Source organism: Pristiophorus japonicus, chromosome 10, assembly GCF_044704955.1.
Source record: "Pristiophorus japonicus isolate sPriJap1 chromosome 10, sPriJap1.hap1, whole genome shotgun sequence".
NCBI classification, from domain to species: Eukaryota; Metazoa; Chordata; class Chondrichthyes; family Pristiophoridae; genus Pristiophorus; species Pristiophorus japonicus.
The window spans coordinates 29023995-29043037 of NC_091986.1; the positions used below are offsets into that span (position 1 = coordinate 29023995).

A 19043-nucleotide genomic window follows, 5' to 3' on the forward strand; every position below is an offset into this window, starting at 1 on the left:
CCCAGCTTAGTGTCATCTGCAAACTTGGAGAAATTACATTCAATTCTGTTGTCTAAATCATTAATATATATTGTAAATAGCTGGGGTCCCAGCAGTGAAACTTGCTGTACCTCACTAATCACTGCCTGCCATTCTGAAAAGAACCCGTTTATTCCCACTCTTTGAATCCTGTCTACCAACCAGTTCTCTATCCACGTCAATACATTACCCCCAATCCCATGTGCTTTAATTTTGCACACTAAGCTCTTGTGTGGGACTTTGTCAAAAGTCTTTTGAAAGTCCAAATACACCACATCCACTAGTTCTCCCTTATCCACTCTACTAGTTACATCCTCAAAAAATTCTAGATTTGTCAAGCATGATTTCCCTTTCATAAATCCATGCTGACTTGGACTGATCCTGTCACGGCTTTCCAAATGCGCTGCTATTACATCTTTCATAATTGATTCCAGCATTTTCCCCACTACCGATGTCAGGCCAACCGGTCCATAATTCCGTGTTTTCTCTCTCCCATCTATTTAAAAGTGGGGTTACATTAGCTACCCTCCAATCCATAGGAACTGATCCAGAGTCCATGGCATGTTGGAAAATGACCAAAAATGCATCTACTATTTCTAGGGCCACTTCCTTAAGTACGCTGGGATGCAGACTGTCAGGCCCTGGGGATTTATCGGCCTTCAATCCCATCAATTTCCTCAACACCATTTCCTGACTAATAAGGATTTCCCTCAGTTCCTCCTTCTCGCTAGACCCTCAGTCCCCTCGTATTTTCGGGAGGTTATTCGTGTCTTCCTTAGTGAAGACAGAACCAAAATATTTGTTCAATTGGTCTGCCATTTCCTTGTTCCCCATTATGAATTAACCTGATTCTGACTGCAAGGAACCTACATTAGTCTTCACTAATCTTTTTCTCTTCACATATCTATAGAAGCTTTTCCAGTCAGTTTTTATGTTCTCTGCAAGCTTACTCTCATACTCTATTTTCCCCCTCCTAATTAAACCCTTTGTCCTCCTCTGCTGAATTCTAAATTTCTCCCAGTCCTCAGGTTTGCTGCTTTTTCTGGCCAATTTATATGTCTCTTCCTTGGATTTAACACTATCCCTAATTTCTCTTGTTAAAAATCTTTAAAAAGTCAAAGACGCCAAGAAAGATTCATCTGTTCATGAGGGAACCAACAGAGCAGAGAATACGTTCTTTAAGTTGTAAATTAAACTGGTAATATGAATGTGACGTAATGGATTGTCCCAATTAAGAGAAGAGAAATGGACACACCAATTTTAAGTTAAGGTACAAGTATAAATTGTTTACTAATAGAAGAAACTGCAAATGTGTGAGGAGCTCCTAGTAACCGCTGTTTGACTAGTGAGCGCTCGTCAATTGTCCAATGACCAACTAGTGTCTATCTTCCTGGGGAAAGGGATGGTCTTTGGGAGTTAGATGGCTTCAAGATGCCATACCTAATAATGCAAGCCTTGAACAAAGTCAAGCTGTGGCAGGCTTAGTAATCCAATACCTGAACCAAGCAAGTCGAGGACTATTCAAAAGAACTGTTGACAATTGACCAGCTAGTCTCCCCCATAAATGGATCCTAGAGAAGTTAAACGGTCACTGGAGCTGGGAATCTTAACACTTAGCTCCAGGATGCTCTTCAACCCAATGGCCCAGACCAGACAAACAGCTGACAGTTTACCAGTGCTCTGTGCTAGTATTCTTTATTTAGCTGGTTCAACTCCAGCAATGCTCTTGCACATACTTTTCTACTTTAAACAGTGACTACAGTCCAAAAGTATTTAATTGGCTGGTGGTCATGAAAGGTGCTATATAAATCCAAATCTTGCTTTCATACTTGGGGATCAATAAGTCTTGTTCCTTACCAACCAGCATCTAGGATCTCTGGACAAAGGTACTAAGTACCCCTATATGAAGAGTGTTCACACTCCATAATCGGGCAAGCAGAAACTCTACTTGTCTGGGTTTCTCAGCAGCTTGGTTTGGAGGCTCAAGAACATAATGAAGGGTTTTTCTATATGACAAACATGCACTGACCAAAATTAAAACCCTTATTGATTCATTAAAAGTGAGGAGAATAAATGGACAATTGCAGAAATTAACATAATCATCATCATCATCATCATAGGCCATCCCTTGGGGTCGAGGATGACTTACTTCCACACTAAAAATGAGTACGGGGTACTCAGGTAACAAGAGTATAGCTTAGTCTCAAGACGGAATGAAATTAAACGGGTCAAAGTCAGTTCTGTATGAGGATGTCCAAATATTTGCCTTTGTGGGTCCCATGACTTTATACCATGAAGCCTCAGAGCAACATAACATTTAAATCTATGTTCCCATTAATTTGCAAATACTGACTTGTCCAATCAAACAAGTGTGTTAAAAAAAGCCTTTTCCAAATCTCCAGCCCACAAATTTCAAACAGGTAATACCAAGAAAAAAATCACATTATAAGTAGGACTGAGCTGCCTGGGCTTCAAGAGCCAGAGTGCCTGGCCTCGGCAGCTGCTTTTAGCTTTGGGACCACAGGTTGAGACCCCTGCTGTAAATGGATCTAAATGACAAGGTGACCCAGACAGGCTGAATGCCAGTTTCTTTTCCAGACTGTCTGATCTCCCACCCAGACAGGGAATAACTAAACCAGATTTTTTTTTAAAAAGACGAAACCGGCACAAACCACTTCTAAACCCAAAGTATTGTACAACACATGCTCAATATTTCATGTTTCAATTATCACATTATCGGACAACACGTTAATGCTTTATACATTACCTATCATTTTTTCTAGATCAAAGTCCACAGGCAATGACAACAAGGTCTGACAAGCTGCTGCACAAAAAACAATTTAAATTATTGAACAAATCTCTAAACTAATTATTCATATTTAACATAATTTGTGGGCATATTCTTAGCATCCATAATTCGAGATCAAATTAGTGAGGATAATTGAGAGATTTATTTAAAATCAAGTCATGTTTGGTAAATTTAACAAAGATTTTTGAAGAAGTGACTGACTGCATGCTAAAAGGAATGTTGCATGTATTGTGCACTTAAGATTTTCAAAAAACAGCAGACAAAGTGTCTCATAACAGGCTCAATACATTCAGGTATATGATATAAAGAGGAAATTTAGCACCATGCATAGAAAATTGGTTAAATGGACAGGAGACAAAGAGTTGGTGCCCATGTTGGTCGGGTTGGAGAACAGTTGGAAGTGGTGTACCCCAGGGTCAATGTCCGGTCCAATTTGGTTCTCATTATATATAGCTAGATGATTTTGATTTGAGTATAGCGAGCACATTATCAAAATTTGAGGACATCAGAAAAATAGGGCTTTGGAAAGGAACAGATTAGTAGAATGACCAGATAGCAGACAGATGCAATTTAATGCAGGAAAGTATTTAGGTAATGCATTTTAGGAAGAAAAATGAGGAATGGGATTATATACTCAATGGAAGAACATTGAAGGCTGTGGATAAACAGAGAACTAGGGGTGCAAATGCATCATTGAAAGTGCAGATAGATAAAGGCATTAAAAAGGCAACAACATTTTTGGTTTGAGAAATAGAGAATTACAGTTGAAGAAAAAGGAGGTAATAATTAATTTATACAAGGCAATGCTAAGTCCACAACTGATTTTCCGTTTTGGGCAGTCCATTATAAAGGGCATCAAAGCCATAGATTCATCAGGACATATGAGGGATCAGAAACTATAATTATGAGAGATGAGAGATACTGGGACTATTTCCAATGGGACAGAAAAAGGCAGAGGAGATTTAAAAATATGAAGGGTAGGTTGAAGAGAGAAAGACTATTTCCTCTGCTTTGAGTTAGTGATGAGGGATTATTATTTTTAAATGGTCACCGAAAGAATGAGGGAGAGGTTTAGGAGAAATGTATTTTATGTAGAGAGCTGTTGGAGCATGGAATGCTTTGTCACAGGAAGTAATTGAGGCAGAGACCATTACCAGCTTTTAAGGGAAAAGTGAACAAATATACGGGGTTTGGGGGAAAAAAGTGGGATTAGTTTTAACTATTTCCAGCAATGGATTGTTCCAATGGGCATAAACACAATGGCCTCCTTCTGTGCTGTAAACAGTTGTAACATTCATGATTTTGCTGCAGAGATAGTCTAAATGGGTATTAACGTAGATGGATTAATTTATTTAAGACTAGTTAAAGGTGTGTGGATTATCCTACAAAACCAAATGATGGCAAGTTATATCGCAGAAAATTAAAGATTTTTTAAGTCTTCCCCTGTGGCAAGGTACCTCGTATGTCACGAATGTACATCAGAAAATTGCAGACAAAATTCTAACAATCTATCGTAAAAGCACATTTTCTGGGGTTAAACTTTACATATTTTAATAAAAAATATAGATTACCCCCAAATTTGCATATTCACAAGCAAAAGGTGACATATTTGGATGGTTGTTTAATAACATGCTTGGAGAGTATACTAGATTGGTCTCCAGGAGAAAATCAACCAGGGATAGCATTATTACGGAACAGAGAATTAATGGGGACATTAAAAAATAATCCTTAGAAAGGGTGGTTAGAATGTTGAATTTTCCAGCACAAACCATAGTTGAAATCGAGTCTAAGAAACTCTTTTAAAAGGGAATTAGATAGTTGCTTGAAAAAGTGAAATATCAAAGAAAGCAAGTAGGAGAAGTTAGATTAGACTATGTGGCTCCTGTGGAATAAATACTAAAAATGATCTATTTCCATGCTGTAACTTTCAAGGATCCCATGTGATTTCAGTTCAGGTAAAAGTTTGGATATCAAATGCACAAGACCTGTACTTCTAATAATTCAATTCCATGTTCATTAAGTGTTTTATTGGGCCCAAGTTTCCACATGATTCGTGCCTGATTTTTAGGAGCAACTGGTGGAGAATGGACTATTTTAGAAATCGCAATTCTCCACATTTTTTTTCTGCAGTTCTAGTCAGGTAGAACAGTTCTAGTTTAGAACAGAATTTTTTCTTCAAAAGGGGGCGTGTCCGGCCACTGACGCCCGATTTGAAAGTTTCCACAGTGAAAATGTACTCCAAACTAAAGTAGAATGGCGCCAGTGAAGATTTTTGTAGAACTGAAAAAACCTGTTCTACACATTAAAAAATCAGGCGCAGGTTACAAATTAGGCGTCCAGAACGAGGTGGGGGTGAAGGGAACTCATTAAATTCGACAATAAATCCTTATTTATACTTCTACAAATATTATACAAATAAATCCAACCTGAATAAACATTTATAAGCCAAGAAAAGATTAAATAAACCATCTTCCTACCTGTGTGAAAGTGCTTCAGCCAGGGAGAATTCTGCAGCTGTTCGTGCCGCTGAGCGAGAGGGAGGGAGGGAGAGGGAGAGGGAGAGAGGGAGGGGGGGAGGAGGAGGGGGGGAGTAGGAGAGGGAGGGGAGGAGAGGGAGGGGAGGAGAGGAGAGGGAGGGGAGGAGAGGGAGGGGAGGAGAGGGAGGGGAGGAGAGGGAGGGGAGGGGAAGAGAGAGGGGGGGGGGAAAGAGAGGGGGGGGGAAGAGAGGGGGGGGGAAAGAGAGGGGGGGGGAAAGAGAGGGGGGGGGAAAGAGAGGGGGGGGGAAAGAGAGGGGGGGGAAGAGAGGGGGGGGAAAGAGAGGGGGGGGGAAAGAGAGGGGGGGGGAAAGAGAGGGGGGGGAAAGAGAGGGGGGGAAGAGAGGGGGGGGGAAAGAGAGGGGGGGGGAAAGAGGGGGGGGGAAAGAGGGGGGGGAAGAGAGGGGGGGGTCGGAGAACAGGAGCGGGTGTCGGGGGGGGAGCGGGTGTCGGGTCGGGGGGAGCGGGTGTCGGGTCGGGGGGAGCAGGTGTCGGGTCGGGTCTCGGGTCAGGTCGGGTCGGGGGGGGGGGGAAGCGGGTCTCGGGGGGGGGGGGGGGGGGGGGGGGGGAGAGAGCAGGTGTCGGGTCTCGGTCGGGGCGGGGGGGGGGGGGAAAAGAGAGCGGGTGTCGTGTCGGGTCAGGGAACAGGAGCTGGCCGTGGGAGGAGCCTCATTCACGCAGCCCCAGTGAGGCCATTGGGCCAGGGCTAGGGGCTGCGTGCTTCGGGTCCCTCCCACATAGTTCGGCACCTGGAGCTACTGCACTTGCGTGCCGACTGTAGCGCGCATGTGCAGAGGTCCCGGCACTTTTTTCAGCGCCGGGACCTGGCTCCGCCCCCCCCCCCCACAGCTCGTGCTGGCTGCGCCGAGTGCCACAGGACCTGTAAGTCGGTGGAGAATACCGAGGATTTTTTTTAGGCGCCGTTTTAGGCTCCAAAAACGGGCGCCCAGCTCGGAGGGGCGCCCGTTTTTTTTCTTGTGGAAACTTGGGCCCATTATGTGTGCATGAAGTACCACCATTTGGGTACAAGTATTAACAATATTTACCACAGGGCAATTTATGATTAATACACATTAATTTGAACAAACAATATTCTTATTAATTGTTTGAATTGGAGAGTCAGTAATGAGAGGCTATCGATTTAAAATGGTCACCAAGAGAATGAGGACAGAGTTGGGAGAAATGTGTTTTATGTAGAGAGCTGTTGGAGCATGGAATTGTGATTAATTGGCTCAAATAATATGAGATCAAGATTAAGCAAATGTATGCAGTATTACAGCTAAATTGTCAATTTTTTCCAGGGAAATATCAGCAAGGACATAGTAAAGATACAGTGTGGTCCAAAAGAATATGAAATACAAAGATGAAGAGGTGGGTTTGTTGTGTTACAATTTCAACTGTACAAGTAGTAGCTAGCACTGAATTACAGAATTCAATTTTCCTATTGAAACAAAATATGGTAACCTCCATTATTCCCATATAGATATTTATATGTGTGTTGCCCTTACTTGCAAAATGTATGCCAGTGTGAAGCTGCCACTTAATTGATCCTTACATTAAAATTTGTGAGAAAGTAAAGCTATGAGACATAGGGGACAAGTATTTTGGAATACGGTGTCTTATAGTTATGAGGTTCTGTAAAGTAAATCGTCTGGCATGCGATTTAAATTGATTTTAAATCCAAAGAACAAATAAATTTTTAGTTCAGGCGGACTCTTGTTCTGAACACAAATAAAACAAGTAATTCACTAAACTGTAATCAATAGAATGGCAGAACTCCATGCAGGTAGTACATGACAACTACTAACCATTATGCTTCCCAGGCAATACAACAGATTCATTTGACATAACTGAAGAATCCCTATCCCATGATGAACCTGAAAGAAAGGACAAATAAAGAAATGTCATTGCTTTCGATGCACGATATAAATCTGGCTACATTCTGTTAAAGGCTCCAAACATAATCTCATTCTTTTCCCTTTACTTTTAAAAGGGAAATCTCAGCTAAAGATGCTGACTGCATCAGAATACACAAATGAGAAACAACACCAGCAGGAATGGGGAAGTTAGCAACCGATGGGAAAACAGAAACACATATACACGTAAACTGGGGGTACTCGGGCATACACAAAGACATGGGGAGTCTGCCCTAACCCTGACAAACACACAAAGAAAGCAACGGTGAGCCTGACACAAAGGGGTCACTGTATAGTGATTAGGAATGGGAACTGTGGGTATGTTTGCCTCTATTTCCTAGCCTTTGGAAATTTAGCAAACCTGGGATTTTCTGTACGATAATCCACTCAGCTATCGGGAGAGTTCCTCAGGAATTATCAGATGAAATAGCAGCTGACTCAGCAAACTTTGCTCCAATTCATAGGCAAGTGTTATGTTGGAAAACTGAGTTGAAGTCCAAATAATTGATATTAAAATATATAAAATAAAGTTTCTGCTGTTGCAATGGAAGTTTTTAGTTTATCTGGGCCCAAGTTTCTGCCCCCTGTAAAAACGGCGCACCAACTTTCTAGAATAAAAAGGGCGCTGAAAAGTTACTTTATAATTCTCCGAGCTCTTCAGGACGTCTACGGCCTCGGCGTAGGTCAGCACAAGGGGTGGGGGGGTGGAGCCAGGTCCCAGCGCTGAAAACAATGCCGGGTCCTCTGCACACGCGCGCTAGAGTGTGCGCGCATGTGCAGTAGCTCCTCGCAGCCCGAATCTCTGCGACACTGCGTGGTAGGGGCCCAAAGCACGTTGTCCCTAGTCCTGGCCGAATGGGCTCCCCGGGCATTGAAGATGTGCTGAGTTATCGGGACTCGGGCTTCCTAGAAACACCCATACCCAACATTTTAACACTCTATCTAGAAATAACATCAGCTCAGAATTTTCAATTTATGGAGAGCATATATTCAAGAACTTTGTGCTAGTGTTTCATTGTCGCTGGGATGATCCAATTAACTGGGAGCCCAGAAAGCAACGTCTGTCTGAGATGTCTGGGAGGGAAATCGCTGGTTTAATTGACAGACCGACTAACAAATCACCCAATGGGAAGCAAGTTGGAGGGTGAGCCCACTCACTTGCTGTGGTCGGGAGTTACACAAGCCCATGTTCAGAGTCAGTCTGTGCTCCGTTCAGAAGATGGGCGCTCAGGCCACGGACAACTCTGAACTGGACTCGGGATCCACGTCTTTGTACATTCTCTGACAACTACAGATTTCGGCAAAGTAAGGAGATGACACTTCAAGACCGCATCCGTGGGGAGCATGCCTAGACTGGGGGAGAAATGCCCTGCTTTTATTCCAGACTGGGTTGGAAATCTAAAAGTGGAATCTTGCAATCTGGAAGCACCAAATTAATAAACACCTAAATTAATAAGCGTCTAGGTACAAAATACGCCAATTCCAGTCGGCAAGATAGGATTTCTAATTTTTATTACTTGATTTAATGTTATTTAAAAATTATGATGGTTTCTATGCATCTTTATGGTTAAAAGTGAAGTGTTTAATGCTTTGTAAAATCCCCCAACTTCCATCTAACTTTCCTTCCCACTTAAATCTCTCGCTGCCTGCGCCTAATTTATAAAGTGTAGTCAAGGTTTTTCTGAGCGTACAAAAATCTACACTTACTCCACTATAAGTTAGTTTGGAGTAAGTTTTCACTACCTAAACTTGTAAAATAGGCCTAAGTGGCTGGTAACGCCCCCTTCTAAAATGAAACTATTCTAACTAACTAGAATTGGGGCAAACTAAATGCCGAGAATTGCAATTTCTAAGATACTCCATACTAAACTAGTTGCTCCAAAAAAATAGGAATGACTCGAGCCGAAACTTGAGCACTCTAACTTTGAAATGACATCTTCAAGTTGTATTGAGGTAAATACTGCTAAACAGCTCTTACTTGCTGTACTGAATCAGTGTGGGCTAATCATCATTTACATTTTAGTTTCCTGAAGATTTTTAAATCTTGCATACCGAGCACAACTGCTCCCACTAAACAAACTCCTCTCCTTTCTGTTTAACATCTCATTTTAAATCTAGCAGGCAGAGATTTTTTAATTTATTACATAATTATTGATTTTGACAGAATGCAATATATTGAGCCAATAATAAACATGAAAACCAACTGATGGAGACGTGCAAGCTGTGGTCTTGGGTATATACAACTGCTCTCTTCACAACCCCATCTATGAACCAACACCTGTCATAGATAGTCTGGTTTTGCAGCAGGGGCCCATTTGTGAAAACATTTGTTCTTTATATAAAATTGAAATAATTAGTAATACTCAGCTAATTTCAAAAGAACTCACATTTGGCTCGATGGGATGCAATTAGTTTCCCCTCAGCTTGAGTCCAAGGAGAAGGGACAATGACACTATTCAAGAAAAACTAAAAATAAAAAGTCAGATTAAACAGATTAGGATAAAGTACATACTGAAATCTTAAAACCAAGGTGAAGATTCAAGTAATATTACAACATGGCATAGGATCACTGCTTGAACTAATGGTTATAATTTTAGGGGTTCACCAGATATTCCTCTCAGGAGCTGTGCCAGAAACCACTCCCTTAGCAAGCCCTAATCGTACAAAATGAGGTGAGATATTATCCATACAATATCCAATATAGCAGTATTGCCCAAGGTCAAGTAGAAACATTGTTACTGTGATTTTCTATCAGATAGCAGACTACCATGGAGACCATATGAGTTAAGGCTATAAACTTCAAATCAGGTTTATTAAAAAAAATTAAACAGTAGCAGAAAGTTTATATGACACTCGATTTTAGAATTTTTAATTTACACTTTCTCAGGTACAAAATTAATAAAAGCCACAACACTTCACTAACTCTGCTAATAATACTGAACCATGCACCAGTGTCTCAGATTCAATTTATGCATGAGGTCTGTCTATCCATAGTGACGTCTTCATGAGTCCATCTCTACACTGGCTATAGTGCATTGGTATGAAATAACGTTAGCAGAAACTAGCCATACATCTCTCAAGCGTTATCCCGAGACACAATCCGGTGGGATTTCCCTCAGTGACATGACTGGCTTACTAGAGTTCAAAGCAATTGATTAAGAATGACAATAAACCATGAAAAAAAGAACTGTACCTATCTAGCATTTGTGCAGAACAAATCTGTAGGGCTATGGGGAAACAGTGGGGGAGTTGGATAGCTGTACCAAAGAGCCAGCATGGGCACGATGGGCCAAATGACCTCTTTCTGTGTTGTATCATTGTGTGATTTTTTTGAAACAATTTTAAAAGTTGAGGTTCCTGAATAATTCAATCAGTTAAAAAAAATGTTGAAAGTTCAAATTAAGAACATAAACGAAACATAATCGGAGTAGGCCATTTGGCCCCTCGAGCCTGCTCCACCATTCAATCCTGGCCTCAACTCCACTTCCCTGCCCGCTCCCCATAATCTGTGACTCCCTTATCGTTCAAAAGTCTGTATATCTCCATGTTAAAAATTGTGCTCCGGTTATTTAAATCTGCCAAAATGAATCACAACCTTGCAAATTTTCTCCCAGATATCTATATTTTGTGTGCATTCCTGAACTTTTAAAAAATTAAACTATATGTCCAAGATGAATTGTACATGGATGGATGAATTGTGAAGTATTTTAAAACAAGTGCCATGACGTACAAAAATATATGCATACTTGTACACATATAGATTTGTACATTTGTGAGTTGTTTAGGAACCAGTCACTTAAGGACTTTACCATTTTTAAGTGGTACTTGCTGGCAGGGTTTTACTTTTAACGGTTACTAATATCACACCAAAACATTTTCCTCATTTTGTCCTAAGCACTGACCTCTTCAATGGCTTTTTGATTTCTTGCTTCAATATCATTATCCAATCTAAAAAGAACAATTAAAAAAATATTACTGTCCCCACAAGCCTGCTGACTTTGAACCTAATTCAGAGAATGCAAAGAAAAATAACCTTTTCCCACTGGTGATTTAGCAAGAAATTCCATGCATGTTTTTAAACTGTTCTCATTTTTTACATCTTTTTTGAACTATGAGACATTGGGGCTGAAATTCAGGGTCTGCATAAGGCCTGTTTGTGCCATTTTGTGGTGGCCATGCGGCGGAATCGAGTGGTCGCCGCATCAGTCCAAGGACGCTCCCAACCCAAATTCACGTTGGGGATTTTTCGTCCGTCCCCAATTCCGCCGCAAGCGCGTCATCAAAACGCGCACTGCCGCTCTCCCTCACCTATAGAATACTCTGCCCTAAATTTAGGTTAAAAAATAGCTGCCCCGCCGCACGATGCTCCAGAGAGCTTTCTCTGTCGGTGCACCTTGTCTGCTCTCTCTCTGGCCTGGCGGTGCGACGGCCATTAAAAGCGAGAATTGAATGCCGCAGCCACCATTTTTTTGGGGGTGCCAGGCCGCTGGCCCAGCCGAAACCCTTCCTGATCGTCCAGTGACCGAATCTAAAAAATGCCCGATTCTCTCCCCTTTAACGGAGGGGAGAGAGTGTGGTGACTGCGGCGGAGTCTCGATCCCGCCGCACTTCCACCCCTTAGCCTGACTTACCTCCGCACTTCCGCCCCCACTATGACTGACTTTCGGTCCAACGTTAAAAAAAGTACAAAGTCCCGAAAATCGATGGAAAGACTGTCTCAACGCTCCCGGCGGGAAAAAACTTTTAAAAAAAAAAAGGTAGGTGCGCCAGCTTTCTGGTGGGCCTGAATTTCGGCCCTGTTGTTTTTCTCATTATTGCAGCTGACGGCTTAAAATAGAATCAAACAATATTGTGATTAGAAGCTAGAAGCTTTGGCGTCGATAATGAACAATTAAGACTGGGTGGTTTCTGCTTGTGTAGGCCACAATCGAAAACATCCACATTTCAAACTGTCTCATGAGTCAAAAAACAAAATCGGAAATAATACATTGTTAGAAGTACACCAGAATGTGCAAATAAAACTTAAAGCTCAATAAGACAGTATTTTAAATACTGGTATCGGCCAAAGCAAGTCTAATCCACTACACGATCCTATAACAAGCTAGGAGTTAATCAAATCATTTTGAATTGAAATAAAACAAGAAAACATCTCCAGAGTGATAGTGCCTCAGAAGTTCCCCCTGCTGAATGGCAAACAAAATTCTACTAGGTGGAATTTAAATAGATGAGAAAGAACATCAAATCACACATACACTCATTGATCTAATGAATGCACTGTGCACAACTCATAGGAGGATAAAACTGGTAACCTGGTGCAGCTCATGTATGCAGATTGCTGGTGAACATCTTCTGGGTCAATTTCAATTGGATGCAAGATGGCAAGCTCTCCAATGGACCATCTGAATTTCCCAGGTGTCTAAATGAGAAAAGTAGTACATTTTTAAGCCATACACCAGAAGAAAGAAATAATTAGCATTTATATAACACCTTTCATGACCTCAGGACATCCCAAAATGCTTTACAGCCAATGAAGTGTTGTCACTGTTGTAATGTAGGAAACGCGGCAAACCAATTTGCGCACAGTAAGGTTCCAAAAACAGCAATGAAACAAATGACCAATAGACAACACCTCAGACAGTACAGCACTCCCTCAGTACTGCATTGAAGTGCCAGCCTTGATTATGTGCTCAAAGCTCTGGGCTGAGGTGAAGAATAAGCATTGCTTCTGGCAATTTTCAAACTGACAACACTTTAGAGCATCCCAAACTAGTGTCAATTTGACAGCTGGTGTCATCCTTGCTTTTAAGCATTTCGTCCCCCTCCTACCCAACTATCTGCAAATAACTTTCATTTGCTACTGGGTTGGCTCTTTCAAATATAGTTTTCCATGTGGTATATACCCATTCTTCTAAAACTGACATAACATGCAGCACTGCTAATTAGTGTTACGTACAAGGCCAAAAGTTTGGTTACAAATACAATATTTTGTGAGCAACACGAAAAGGATTCACCCTTTGAAGAGTGTCAATCGAACCTGTGTGTCAGGTGTTTTCACTAATCTGAAGACAGAAGGACTGGGAACCACTGGCTCATGCAGTCTGGCATAATCATTGGGACTCTCAAAAGGGTTTGAGACAGGAGGTCGCCCAGGTGTGTCCGGCGTTACATGTAACCTCGTCTCTTTCTTCAGATCTCCCATTATTCTTTCTTAATGGAACAGAACACTTTCCACTTCCAGTTCTTTATCTTTTGGGAAACAAAAGAATCTGCATGAATAAGAAAACAATATTACTTCTTTAAAAAGTCACGTGAATTTTTATTTTTAATTATGCCTCTGAAGCACTTTGGGATATTTTGCCACTTTTAAAAACACTATATGAATACACATTGTTGATAGCATCTCTTCTCCAATAATCTAGTGCCCTTTCATTCTCAATGAATTAAAACTAGTGACAGATAGGATTTTCTTCAATGGAGCTCACAACTATTTTTGAATGTATAATCTTCAGTACATGTAGGCTCTGGGAAATTACAACCAGAAAGTGTTGCACAAGGGGGCTGAAGTTTAATGTGGGTCAACGGTGCACATCTTCACAGAAACAATTTGGAAAGAAGCTTGTTAAGAGATCCCATGGAAGTTTTGATTGGTTCTTGGAAAGATAAAATATTGTTTTCCTTGCCCAGTTAAGGTGGATGAAATAGTTACTTCAACAAGTCTCCTCGTATGGAGGATCAGTTCTTTACTGTTCACCTGTTTAGGCTGAGACTTTTTAATATAAACAATCTTTTCTATACATCGGCCCAGAAATCCCTCTGGGGGTCTACCCCGTGGGCAATTGCCTCCTTGCTGGATATTTTTTACGAATTTACCTGGTGGTCTAGGAGGTGCCCCGATTTCCGATAGGGAGGCCTTCTCCTCTCGCGCTGTGAAGTGCGCTCCCGTGCAGAGGGTCCCGACGCAGAAGATGCAGTCATGTGTGACTGCTCAGCCAATCAGGTAAGTATTTCACAGGTTCCCATTAATAGCACTGAGACTCGCGTAACTACACGTTCTCAGTGCTATTAATGCGAACAAAAATAATCACACAAAAAATAAAAAAACAGACCACACATATTTAAAATTAATGAAATTAAAGTTATTATGTCTTATAAAAATAAAATATTTTCCTGATTTTTAAAAAAGTTTTTTAAAATTATGGTTAAAAATAAACTAGAGGGGAGGGTTTTTAACAATAAACTATGTGTTTTAAATTTTATTTTACAATTCTTTGTGTGTGTTTTAAAACACTTGCGCCTGTAAAAGTAGGCTATGCGCCTGCTTTTTCAGGCGCAAGATTTTTGAGGACATTTGCCAGGCAAGATATGTGTAAATAGCCCAAACTTGGGGCCCCAGCTGTTTACATTGTACATTAATGATTTAGACGAGGGGATTAAATGTAGTATCTCCAAATTTGCGGATGACACTAAGTTGGGTGGCAGTGTGAGCTGCGAGGAGGATGCTATGAGGCTACAGAGTGACTTGGATAAGTTAGGTGAGTGGGCAAATGCGTGGCAGATGAAGTATAATGTGGATAAATGTGAGGTTATCCACTTTGGTGGTAAAAACAGAGAGACAGACTATTATCTGAATGGTGACAGATTAGGAAAAGGGAAGGTGCAACGAGACCTGGGTGTCATGGTACATCAGTCATTGAAGGTTGGCATGCAGGTACAGCAGGCGGTTAAGAAAGCAAATGGCATGTTGGCCTTCATAGCGAGGGGATTTGAGTACAGGGGCAGGGAGGTGTTGCTACAGTTGTACAGGGCCTTGGTGAGGCCACACCTGGAGTATTGTGTACAGTTTTAGTCTCCTAACTTGAGGAAGGACATACTTGCTATTGAGGGAGTGCAGCGAAGATTCACCAGACTGATTCCCGGGATGGTGGGACTGACCTATCAAGAAAGACTGGATCAACTGGGCTTGTATTCACTGGAGTTCAGAAGAGTGAGAGGGGACCTCATAGAAACGTTTAAAATTCTGACGGGTTTGGACAGGTTGGATGCAGGAAGAATGTTCCCAATGTTGGGGAAGTCCAGAACCAGGGGTCACAGTCTAAGGATAAGGGGTAAGCCATTTAGGACCGAGATAAGGAGAAACTTCTTCACCCAGAGAGTGGTGAACCTGTGGAATTCTCTACCACAGGAAGTAGTTGAGGCCAATTCACTAAATATATTCAAAAGGGAGTTAGATGAAGTCCTTACTACTCGGGGGATCAAGGGGTATGGCGTGAAAGCAGGAAGTGGGTACTGAAGTTTCATGTTCAGCCATGAACTCGTTGAATGGCGGTGCAGGCTAGAAGGGCTGAATGGCCTGCTCCTGCACCTATTTTCTATGTTTCTATGTTTGCCCAAACAAATGTCCTCGCTCCTGATCTGGCTACAATCTGCCAAGCTCCAGCTTGACAGATCGGAAAAGCCGGTTTTCAACACATGCGCGCTGAAAACCGTCTTTTCCGATGCCTTCCCAGGTCTGTAGAAACTTCGTACGGGCCCGGGACATCGGAAATTCTGCCCCATCGTTCCTTGTTAACTAAATATCCTTGAAGTACTACTTAGACTAAGCAAGTTGTGCCAACTGCAACACACCAGCAACTGCATCACAACACATATCCCTACATTTCCCCTTCATGAAGTGAGGTTCTCTGTATAATTCATTTAGCTATTGCACCCATTGCCCACACAACATATCTTGCAGATCTGGATATTTCATGTATCAACAGGTGGGCAAACTTGCTTTGTGCAATATATATTATACTGAAGGATGAGAAGCTGCACACACATCCACTTGGGAGCTGCTCATGTAATTTCAGAGACATAGTATAAAATATGCATTGTACACATGTTCACTAGTCAACTCGACTTAGATGCAAGTTAAATAAAGTACACTAAACAAGTTAAAATAATGTCTAAAACATATGGCTATAGCCACATGTAGCAAATTGGGAGCCCAGATGTTGCGAACTGCTAAATGGGTGTTGCCAGACTGGGGCATGTCTACTCACTCTACTGACTGTTCCAAAAGGAATAGAATAGCTGGCAGTTAACTACAAGACTAACTGCACACATTTAAAGCCCTGCCTTAAACACTCTGCTGCCTTACCCAAAGGTGTAGGCGACGCACTCTGAGCGGAACGCGAGACTCAATATTTTACCTCTCCCTCTCTCTCAGTATTTTACGTCTCACTCTCACTCTCACTCACCGCTTTGAGTACTGTTGGGGGGGATGACTCATCAGGGGAGGGCAACAGCAGCCAATTTCATGGCACCGTGGCTGGCTCTGTTGCACAGAAGGGCAGGAAAAAGAGTGGGAGAGCGATAGTGATAGGGGATTCAATGGTGAGGGGAATAGATAGGAGTTTCTGCGGCCGCAACCGAGACTCCAGGATGGTATGTTGCCTCCCTGGTGCAAGGGTCAAGGATGTCTCGGAGCGGGTGCAGGACATTCTGAAAAGGGAGGGAGAACAGCCAGTTGTCGTGGTGCACATTGGTACCAACGACATAGGTAAAAAAAGGGATGAGATCCTACGAAACGAATTTAAGGAGCTAGGAGCTAAATTAAAAAGTAGGACCTCAAAAGTAGTAATCTCGGGATTGCTACCAGTGCCACGTGCTAGTCAGAGTAGGAATCGCAGGATAGCGCAGATGAATACGTGGCTTGAGCAGTGGTGCAGCAGGGAGGGATTCAAATTCCTGGGGCACTGGAACCGGTTCTGGGGGAGGTGGGACCAGTACAAACCGGACGGTCTGCACCTGGGCAGGACCGGAACCAATGTCCTAGGGGGAGTGTTTGCTAGTGCTGTTGGGGAGGAGTTAAACTAATGTTGCAGGGGGATGGGAACCAATGCAGGGAGACAGAGGGAGACAAAAGCAAAAGACAGAAAGGTGATGAGGAAAAGTGGAGGGCAGAGAAACCCAAGGCTAAGAACAAAAAGGGCCACTGTACAGCAAAATTCTAAAAGGACAAAGGGTGTTAAAAAAACAAGCCTGAGGCCTTGTGTCTTAATGCAAGGAGTATCCGCAATAAGCTGGATGAATTAACTGTGCAAATAGATGTTAATAAATATGATGTGATTGGGATTACGGAGACGTGGCTCCAGGATGATCAGGGCTGGGAACTCAACATCCAGGGGTATTCAACATTCAGGAAGGATAGAATAAAAGGAAAAGGAGGTGGGGTAGCATTGCTGGTTAAAGAGGAGATTAATGCAATAGTTAGGAAGGACATTAGCTTGGATGATGTGGAATCTATATGGGTAGAGCTGCAGAACACCAAAGGGCAAAAAACGTTAGTGGGAGTTGTGTACAGACCTCCAAACAGTCGTAGTGATGTTGGGGAGGGTATCAAACAGGAAATTAGGGGTGCATGCAATAAAGGTGCAGCAGTTATAATGGGTGACTTTAATATGCACATAGATTGGGCGAGCCAAACTGGAAGCAATATGGTGGAGGAGGATTTCCTGGAGTGCATAAGGGATGGTTTTCTAGACCAATATGTCGAGGAACCAACTAGGGGGGAGGCCATCTTAGACTGGGTGTTGTGTAATGAGAGGGGATTAATTAGCAATCTCATTGTGCGAGGCCCCTTGGGGAAGAGTGACCATAATAAGATGGAATTCTGCATTAGGATGGAGAATGAAACAGTTAATTCAGAGAATAAAAAAGGGAAGGTGGCTCAACCGTGGCTACCAAGGGAAATCAGGAATAGTATTAAAGCCAAGGAAGTGGCATACAAATTGGCCAGAAATAGCAGTGAACTCGGGGACTGGGAGAAATTTAGAACTCAGCAGAGGAGGACAAAGGGTTTGATTAGGGCAGGGAAAATGGAGTACGAGAAGAAGCTTGCAGGGAACATTAAGGCGGATTGCAAAAGTTTCTTTAGGTATGTAAAGAGAAAAAGGTTAGTAAAGACAAACGTAGGTCCCCTGCAGTCAGAATCAGAGGAAGTCATAACTGGGAACAAAGAAATGGCAGACCAATTGAACAAGTACTTTGGTTCGGTATTCACTAAGGAGGACACCAACAACCTTCCGGATATAAAAGAGGTCAGAGGGTCTAGTAAGGAGGAGGAACTGAGGGAAATCTTTATTAGTCGGGAAATTGTGTTGGGGAAATTGATGGGATTGAAGGCCGATAAATCCCCAGGGCCTGATGGGACTGCATCCCAGAGTACTTAAGGAGGTGGCCTTGGGAATAGTGGATACATTGACAGTCATTTTCCAACATTCCATTGACTCTGGATCAGTTCCTATCGAGTGGAGGGTAGCCAATGTAACCCCACTTTTTAAAAAAGGAGGGAGAGAGAAAACAGGGAATTATAGACCGGTCAGCCTGACCTCAGTAGTGGGTAAAATGATGGAATCAATTATTAAGGATGTCATAGCAGTGCATTTGGAAAATGGTGACATGATAGGTCCAAGTCAGCATGGATTTGTGAAAGGGAAATCATGCTTGACAAACCTTCTGGAATTTTTTGAGGATGTTTCCAGTAAAGTGGACAAGGGAGAACCAGTTGATGTGGTATATTTGGACTTTTAGAAGGCTTTCGACAAGGTCCCACACAAGAGATTAATGTGCAAAGTTAAAGCACATGGGATTGGGGGTAGTGTGCTGACGTGGATTGAGAACTGGTTGTCAGACAGGAAGCAAAGAGTAGGAGTAAATGGGTACTTTTCAGAATGGCAGGCAGTGACTAGTGGGGTACCGCAAGGTTCTGTGCTGGGGCCCCAG

General features: G+C 42.3%; 1 protein-coding gene across 6 annotated transcripts in view; it reads right to left on the reverse strand.

The window, feature by feature from the left end:
* bora (bora aurora kinase A activator) overlaps nt 1-19043 on the reverse strand; it is a 45129-nt gene that overhangs the window by 19854 nt on the left and 6232 nt on the right. For 2 of the 6 annotated variants that reach the window (XM_070891733.1, XM_070891734.1), the window contains exons 2-7: nt 13312-13523; nt 12587-12693; nt 11180-11225; nt 9665-9743; nt 7170-7238; nt 2786-2842 (exon numbers count right to left, since the gene is read on the reverse strand). In XM_070891733.1, coding sequence (XP_070747834.1) covers nt 2786-2842; nt 7170-7238; nt 9665-9743; nt 11180-11225; nt 12587-12693; nt 13312-13476 — 523 coding nt within the window. In that variant the 5' untranslated portion in view covers nt 13477-13523. Of the gene's footprint in view, nt 1-2785; nt 2843-7169; nt 7239-9664; nt 9744-11179; nt 11226-12586; nt 12694-13311; nt 13544-19043 lie in introns of all 6 variants that reach the window. The other 4 variants (XM_070891732.1, XM_070891731.1, XM_070891735.1 and 1 more) reach the window with 3 other exon arrangements.